This window comes from Elaeis guineensis, chromosome 1, assembly GCF_000442705.2.
Source record: "Elaeis guineensis isolate ETL-2024a chromosome 1, EG11, whole genome shotgun sequence".
NCBI classification, from domain to species: Eukaryota; Viridiplantae; Streptophyta; class Magnoliopsida; order Arecales; family Arecaceae; genus Elaeis; species Elaeis guineensis.
The window spans coordinates 142,138,648-142,147,897 of NC_025993.2; the positions used below are offsets into that span (position 1 = coordinate 142,138,648).

A 9,250-nucleotide genomic window follows, 5' to 3' on the forward strand; every position below is an offset into this window, starting at 1 on the left:
CTAGGACTTATGAAAGGATTAATGAACAGAACCGTTTTTAGCAAGTGGGATGAATTTTCTGAATTATGATAATTTTAGGAGTGCACTTTTTTTATTTATTTGCATGAAGAGGAAAAGCTTGGAGTAAGTTTAGGAATTTATTTAAAGCTCAAGCATCTGTGTTTGGCATTGTGTGCATTTAAAGTTGTATCTACCAAACAGTTCCATAAAACGGTCTTACTGACTCACAAGTGTCTGAATTCCATACTAAATGAAAACATAGCTTATAAACTTTCTTTCTCCCACCCTCATTTCCTTTTTCTTTATTTCTTTATTTGGGGCACAAACCCCTCATGTCATTGAGGATATAAAAAAGGATTTATAAATTTATCCTCTTCAAATTTTGTCTTCTTAGAAGATAGTCTTTACTAATAACAATTGTTAACCACTGACTAAAAATGACAGCTTGGATCTAAAGACTTGTCGACTCCCTCTATCATGCCCCAAATTTGAGACATAACATGACCATACTACCATGGTGCACCGCCCACAATAGCGTAAAACCAATAATAGTAATCCATCTCCAATATACCAACGATCCAAAATCTATCATCCATTAAATCAATAAATAACTGTTGGTACATCGCATCTGAATCCAAATTTAAATGCCAAAAAATCCATAACCTCAAAAAATTTATAAAATCATCATCTAGAAGTCTATATTCAATAAATAAACTAAAATCCTGCTACTAAAATCTCTGTACTTACGAGGACAAACCCTCTAAGTCTGGATCAATCCTTGCTCCTAATGACGTTACTCATTTGAAAAGATAGAAAGGAGAGTGATTTACATAGCACAGTCTATAAATCTTAACTATCTTATTGGATCAAGCATAAGTTTGTAAATGAATCAATACATCTTTTAGATAAAATAACATTAAATGCAAAATAAAATATTTCATAGTATAGTATGGTCAAGCCATGTCTGCATAAATCATGAAGATTTTATAAATATGGTTCTAAGTATGTACAATAAATAAATTCATAAATCATTTGTATTTAGCCATGCCATAGTTCAAAATAATACTCTCAGGCTAGTCACTCACTTTATATTAGTGACAAGGCCATAGTCATGATTTGTAGATCGTATGCCAACTTTATACTTGTTAATAGGGCCATAGTTTGTTTGCCAACTTTATACCCATTGTTAGCGCCTTAATTCATAGCCATAATCAGTACATAGCTATCTGAGAATCTTTAGCTATATTTCGTAAATCATATTTTCTTGAATCACATGTTCTTAAAACATATTTTCTTAAAATATACTTACATAAATAGGATTCTTATTTTATAAAAAAATCATTAATAGTAAAACAATCATGCAATCATTCTTTTCATAATAAAAATGCAAATTTCATAAATATAGAGTCCATAGTTCTTAAACAAACGATTCATGAAACCATTCTTTTCATGACAATATATGATTTTTACAACATCATGTGCTTGATACTTAGTTTTAAGAAAAACATGATATCATCAATGTTAAATATCATTTTCATGTTTTTTAAGGGTGAAAGTGGTATGGATAATATCTGTTCGGATCCATTTTCGTATCTGAATTAATTTGGATATGGATAAAAATTTGAGGATCTGACTAATATCCGTATCCATATCCATATTCGTCAAAGAAAAAAAGAGATGGATATGGATAGATAACTATCCGATCCGTATTCAAATAACTGAATTTATCTATAATCTTATATAATTTTACATAACACTTATTAATTTTTAAGAAAAGTATACAATCATATAAACATGCTATTAACTTGATTTATTATATATTTAATAATATCTTTGATTGTAATCATAAAGTTTAATTATCCAACTTATATATATAATTATATTCATACTTTCAATATCTGAATCATATTAGTATCCATTTAAAAAAATATGGATATCAGTTTTTGCATCCAAATAATATCCATATCCGTATTTGTGTTCGTCAGACAAGACAATTATGGATATGGATATGCTGGTATCCAATCCGATTTCAGCCCTAATATTTTCACACCAATTATAAGCATGGAAAACATGTGGTAATTTGAAAACTAATAAGGAGTGTCAGGCTGGCTTACAGGTTTGGAAACTCGTAAAGAGTGTAAAGATTACCTACCTCTTTCCATCTTAACCTCAAAGTTCAATTAGGCAAGCTGGTAAAACCTAATCAAAACTATCCATAATCAACAACCTCAAAACTTAAATACATAATAGGAAACCTAAGCGGATCAAAAATGGGTTAAAATTAAGCAAAACTATCCAATTTGGGGTACTGCAAGGTAAGTGTCTTGTTGCTGGAACCAGAGTGGAGGAACAATATGGCCGATCAGGTAGTGGTGCCCGATCTTCCAGGTCTATCCAAACAGGGTGAACTCACCCGGTCAAGATCTGCTAGGTTTTAGGTGATGCAATATAGGATGATGGTGATCAGATTCTAGAGATATCTAGCAAGAGCCAAGGTGGGGTCTAACATCCTGCTCGATGCCCAAGGGCTAGGACCTCTTTACCAAGGTCGATCAAGATTATTGAGGAGGAAACTTTTGCTGGGGTCTAGCAAAACCTAGAGAGATAGTAAAGAAAAATAATATAGAGAGGCAAATAAGGGAGTGAAAGAAGCGAGAGAAAGAGAGAAAAAAGAATTTTCTCTCTCCATAGATGAAGAAGACAACAAGGGTGGCTGGTGGTGGCATAGGGGTCACAGCTAATGACGCATGGTGGTGGCCGATGATAGATGGCTAGCAAGAAGCTAGAAAATAAAGAAAAATCAAAGTAATAAGGGTTCGGCCAGAGCAGGATTTCGACCCACTTGCCGTTGGTAGGAGATTTGGCATCCTATCTCGAGGTACCAACTCAAGGCTCTGACAGCACGTGGCAATGACCACGATGTCTATAAAAATAAAAAAAATAAGAGATAGAATAGGGAACAAAGATGATTTTCTTGATCGATTCCAGCAAAATCTTTGGCTGGCAAATGGGGCTTGTGCAAGAACAAAAAGAGGAAAGAGTTAGGGCCTTATATTAAGGTCTGGCAAGGGCTTGGCTACAATCTCCAGTGAGCATAATAGACCTAGGCCGTTGGCAATCTCGAGGAGAAAAGTGATGAAAGGTTGGCTGATCGACGATTATCTCCACAAGGGGTTTTGAGGGAGAGGGCAAGCCCTTATATAGACAGGCGGTTAAGGCTTCCTAGCTATTGAGTTTGAGGTGGTAGAAGTCCGATTCCCATCCGAAGTTGAAGACAAAGGAGCATATTTTTTTTTGGAAGTGTATTTCAACCAAGGTTTTATGTCTCGATGGGATAGGAGGCATCCCGACTGTCCTATCCCATTCCTGCAAGAAAATGGGATTGGGATGGATTCGGGACTCCGAAACCCATCCACATGGGGAGAGAAGAAAAAAAAGAGGAAAGAAGGAAAGGAAGAAAGGAAGAAGAAAAGGAAAAAATGACAGGGAAAAAGAAAAATGGAAAGAAGAAAGGAAGGAAGAAGAAGAAGAAGAAAGAAAAAGGAAAGGAAGCTAGAGAAAAGAAAGAAAAGATGGAAAGAACAAAAAAGGAATAAAAAAAAGACAAAGAAAAGAAGGGGAGAAAGATGTAGGACATCTACCAGGATACATAATCAGAACTGTTGTCAGGACGAGACGGGACAATGGGGCATCCATAGAGAAACTGAGACACCTTTGATCTATGGGATTTAAAACCTTGATTTCAATATCCAGCACGTGCAAAGCATATGCTTGGCCCACAATTGGGCTGGGTGCCTGGTTCAGACCATATTAGGTTGGTCCAGATTGACCGGGCCTTACAACCTCTGGTTGCTAGAGACCTTACTAATTTCTCCCTTTCTGGAATAATTTAGATCTAGCAAGACCTAATGTTGGAGTAAGTTGACGTCCGAAGTAGAAGTTTCAAACAATGTTTAGATGATGGCTGCATAGAAAGCCTCAGTAAGGAAGATGTGATTTTTATGTAAAGTTGCGAATGTGGATGGGAAGACCTAGATGAAAGCTGTGACATGGATTTGGTTTTCTCCTCAATAGATGATATGGCTTTTGATAAAGGAATTGCTAAGAACAATTAATAGAGTACCCCTAATGGAAAAGGCAGGTTTATTGGTTATGGTTTTGGTACTTAGCTGGTGCCAATAGAAGTATTGAATTTAATATCTTTGCCCCTGAAAAGATTCCCTGCCCAAAAGTATTTGTATCCTTTCTGTTCAATGTGTGGCATTTTGGTAGAAGATTTCATCCTCTTGTAGAATCAGCATGGCGACAGAATGTTAAAGGATTTTTTTTGGCAATATAACTGGTTTCATGAAGGATATTGATGGGATTTTTCTCTACAGTCCACGAAAGTTGTAAGAGAATTGAATAATTATTTCTTAATAGATGAAGTGGCCACTAATGAAGGAATTGCTAAGAATAATTAATGGTGCCAAGCCTAACGGAGAGAATAGTTTTTTTCCCCTTTTCTTTTCTTCTCTCCATGGAAAGGGAGGGAGATATCCCAACCAAGAGTAGGATAATTGATTATGATTTTGGTACTTATGCCTGCAAAATTATTAAAATAAAAATTTATGGCCCCAAAATGAATTCCTGCCCTCATTCTGTATTTCTACAGCATCGAGATGGTAGATTCAATTGTCTAGTAGTATCTAGCATCATGATTAAAAGTTGAAGAACCATGTTGTTTTTCCTTTAGACCTCATTTTTATAATTTTTACATATCAAGTATTTCAACTTCCAGCATAGCAAATTCATATGGCCTGAATAAAGATATTTGATGCACAAATGAGCAAATTTATTTGTAAATGTGTGACACTAAAATTTTTTGCATCAGATTGGTGCATTTGCTGCTCCTGACAAAATCCACTGGGCACCTGGACTCCCAAAAACAAGGAGCGGAAAGATCATGAGAAGGATTCTCAGGAAAATTGCTTCCAGGCAGCTGGATGAGCTTGGTGATACGAGTACCCTTGCTGACCCAAGTGTGGTGGACCAGCTGATTTCACTCAGCGATTGCTAGCTGATTGATGTGTGGCTGCACTTCAGTTGGGGAAATACAAAATGTCAAATAATGGTGGCAAACTTCACCTGCTTCGTACCATTGCTCCGCATTTCACCTGTATAATTAGCATGTCACATCATTGCCTCACCTTTGGTCAATGGCTTCAGGTTTGGCATTGATATGCTACTTTAATTTTGGTCTATGACAGAATTTTGGTTTATCACAGACTTATCTAGAACTGTTGGGGGTACTTTGTCTCCAAAGTTCCGAAAAAAAAAAAAATCAATAAAAGTGTTTCGCATATCAGGGGCATGTTATCCTTTTTCTGTATGTGAATTCTTTTGTGCTTCGTTGGGATTTGTATTCAATAGTTCCTTTATATTTGTTTGCCTACCCTTTCTCTCTTTCCAAGATTTTGTCACCATGACTGATCAAGAACAGAGTTTTTATGCCAAGATGATGCTATGTAGGCTTTATAATGCCGGTGTTGATGATAATCTTGGACTGTCGATTTGCTTTTCAGTTAGCTTAGAGGAGTGGGCAATCATTTTGCTCCAACATCATTTGAAGATTACAGAAGTTGCATATTAGAAGGGATCAAAGAATAAAAGTTGCACCTTCTTTATTTCCTTTTTTTTTTTTTTTCTTTTTCCCACCAAAAAAAAGAATGAAAGGAAATAAAGAAGGTGCACATTAGAAGGGGTCAAAGAATAAAAGGAAGTAAAGAAGGTGCACATTAAAAGGGGTCAAAGAATGAAAGGAGGTCGGGGCTGTAGAGCATATTTTCAGTGACTTGGAATGAAAGGCTTCTTTTGATTCACCAAGGACATGTAGGCCCTACGTACTTTCGTTTTCTCTGGGAATTCCTCTCCTGTTCCATACTCCTCCCCACACCTTCGGATCCAGCAGGCTCCAATTCAGCCCATATGAGACCTTTGGTAAAGCCTGGCCAATTCCGTCATGTCACGTGGCTGCAAAGCAAAAGAAACACCGAATGAAAGCCCGGATTGCTCATCTCCTTTCCATCTTTCTACCGTTTCAATGGCATATAAAAAGGGAAGAAATCAAATTGCCGAAATAGGTGTACACGAAGGGTCTAACCTCGTCATCGTAGATCTAGTTTCCATTTCCAGCCATGGCCTCAGGAGAGAAAAGCTGGGTGGCCGACTTCGGTAGGCAGGTCAAGAACGTGAATCCTTCGGCCGAGCTGGAGATCTGGAGGAAGCAATCCATCTACAGGGTGCCTGCGTGCATCAAGGATCTCAACAGCAAAGCCTACAAGCCTCAGGTGGTGTCATTTGGGCCCTTCCACCATGGCGAAGCTCAGGTGATGCCCATGGAAGAGCACAAGCACAGAGCCCTCCTCCACTTCCTCAAGAGGTCGGTGAAGCCCTTGGATGACTTCGTGACTGAAATGGAGGAGGTGGTGGAGCAACTGCTGGATGCCTATCAGAACCTCGACGAGGACTGGAGGAGAGAGAGACAGAAATTCTTGCAGCTTATGATTGTTGATGGATGTTTCATGCTTGAAATCATGCGTGTGTCCACCGGGCACTCCAATGACTATGCCTTCAACGATCCCATCTTTAGCAGTCATGGGGTGCTCTACACTGTGCCTTACGTAAGGAGGGACATGCTGATGATCGAGAACCAGTTACCTTTGCTGGTTCTGGAGAAGCTGGTTGCTGTTGAAACCGGCAGATCAAGGGTAATAATCCCCGAACTGCCTCTCTCTCTCTCTCTCTCTCTCTCACACGTATATAATTCTGTGCATATGTTTGTACTTGTTAGCATGCTCGCTTGATATCTAGTAGGTTTTGTTCTCTTCATGCATAAAAGAGGCCCGATATCCTAAATCATAAAAATTTGATACTTGTTCTTCCATAACCATAAAGATTCATAGCCGACGCGTGACAAAAACAATTTCAGCTAAACAACAGTAGTGACCAAAATTACAAAAGGCACCGCTTCCAATGTTATTCTGTACGTGACGATTCCAGTTTCGCTAGCGAGAACACTACCATTAGATTCCATTTTTGGGCTAATGGTTGTGGTTCTCTCCATGTTAATTTTTTCTTCTCCATGATCACCTAAATATTAGACCCGGACAGATAAACCAGTCATTGGCTAGGTTATTCAGCTTCCTTCGATCCCAGTTACCGTGTCATTCTCGTGTCTTTTTCATCAGACAATTCAAATATAGTTCTGATCAGCAAATAAGGATTTAGATAGGAGTCCATATAATTAAGATGAAACTTGACAGTTATGATCAAAGGTGGTGCGTTTTTACAAATCTTTATTTGCTCGGGATAGACTCAGATGAACTCAATTGCTAATCGATTGTTGTATGTGCGTTGCCCGTTCTCCTTTTTGGCGGTGCCGCTGCGGCTACATTCCGCAAATAGAACGACGATCAGATCAACAAGCTGGTTCTCAAATTCTGCGCTCCCGTCGCCCGGCCCCCACTGGCGGGCCTAGGCTTGGGCCTCCACCCCCTCGACCTCTTCCGCAGGAGCTTGCTTTATGGCCCTACCCCGCCGCTCCGCCACCCGGTCGGAGCTTGGTTCCAGCGACATCGTCCGGTCGGCGGTGGAGCTGTACGAGGCTGGAATCCGGTTCAGGAGGAGCAAGACGAGAAGCCTCCATGACATCATGTTCAGCCACGGCGTCCTCAGCCTCCCCGTCATCATCGTCGATGACACCACCGAGTTCATGTTCCTCAACCTTATGGCCTTTGAGCGCCTCCACGTCGGCGCCGGCAACGAGGTCACCTCCTACGTCTTCTTCATGGACAACATCATCGACTCTGCCAAGGATGTCAGCTTGCTGCACTCCAAGGGGATCATCCAGAACGCCCTCGGGAGCGACAAGGCCGTGGCCAAGCTGTTCAACAGTCTGTCCAAGGACGTGGTGCTGGACCCAGAGAGCAGCCTGGACGATGTGCACCGCATGGTGAATAAGTATTGCCGAAAGAGGTGGAACATGTGGCGGGCCAATCTCATCCACACCTACTTTAGAAGCCCATGGGCCGTCGTCTCCCTAGCGGCTGCCATCTTTCTCCTCCTGCTCACTGTGGCACAGACACTTTACAGCATCTTATCTTACTACAAAGAGTGAGAGTGGTGGCTCCCCTCCTTCGCCACCCAAGCTCGCGCCACCTCCATTTCATTCTCTCCATTGAGTGATTGCTTCTTTGTTCGGATTCTGTTGGTGGGTTTGGTGTGTAGTCTTTGTTGACGGGCTAAACTTTTGTGGGCCGACATGAGGGATTTTATTTTTCTACATTTGGTTATATTTGCAATCGTTTGGGAGACCTCTCGATCTCTTTATTTGTTCATTGATTGTGACTGTATTTATTTTTTTCTTGTTCATCAATTCATCCTAGTGAAGATACAACACTACAATCTTTGATTCCAGTCATATGCACCTATACATATTGATACACCTCAGAACTAACTATAGTCAGTTGGCAAAACCAACCAACCAGAGTTCGACATGAGTTTGCTAAGAAGCCTTTATCTTGGTCAATTGGATCTCAACCTATGACTAATCCAGGGGCATGGCGACATGCCTGAATCTCCCCAAACCTAGCTACAGTTGGTCCATGATAGCAAACGGTTTTTATAATCATGAGATATATGGGATCATCGGGGCAATGTCTTCCAGATGTGCGAATGGCTATCCAAAATGGAGGATTCACATGACCCAAGATTCCATCACGATGGGCATCGGTCCTTGAAGATATAAATTACTCTAAGAAACTCTTTAGGTAAGTTTTAAGTTTCTGAGTACTAAGGAAATCCAGATTCTGAATTTCAAATCTATATTCTAAGCTCTATGTGCTCTCAGTCCTAAACTCTATGTGCTCTCAGTTTCTCACCTTTCTCCCATTTATGTAGAACTTCCCCTATGTTCCTAAGGGTCATCCGATTTAGGCATTAGAGGATTTTCCATCGGACACTCTGTGGCAAAAGGGTTTCTCTATCTATAGTGTTGTAGGACTAGGCCCGATGTTGGACTGAAGGTTCGGCCATGATTTCCTTCCCTTAACTTCTGATTGGGTGCGATCGGCTTAGTTGTGATTGCATCCAAGTCCCGGCCATCATCATACATTGCCTAAGGTGCATTGAGATCTTTATCCCATGGTCTATGCAGCACCCCATCAAGCTCTTCTGCATCCTAGCCAACTTGACAACCTAGTCAGACAGG

At 40.1% G+C, this 9,250-nt stretch overlaps 1 protein-coding gene and 1 pseudogene across 1 annotated transcript in view; both read left to right on the top strand.

Annotated features, from left to right (window-relative positions):
* LOC140856599 (acetyl-coenzyme A synthetase, chloroplastic/glyoxysomal-like) overlaps positions 1–5,344 on the top strand; it is a 25,918-nt gene extending 20,574 nt beyond the window's left edge. Inside the window, exon 6 of the mRNA XM_073254447.1 lies at positions 4,874–5,344. Coding sequence (XP_073110548.1) covers positions 4,874–5,059 — 186 coding nt within the window. The 3' untranslated portion in view covers positions 5,060–5,344. The remainder of the gene's footprint in view (positions 1–4,873) is intronic.
* A 381-nt stretch (positions 5,345–5,725) lies between these two features.
* LOC105060404 (UPF0481 protein At3g47200-like) lies at positions 5,726–8,425 on the top strand (annotated as a pseudogene).
* The last annotated feature ends 825 nt before the right edge of the window (positions 8,426–9,250 follow it).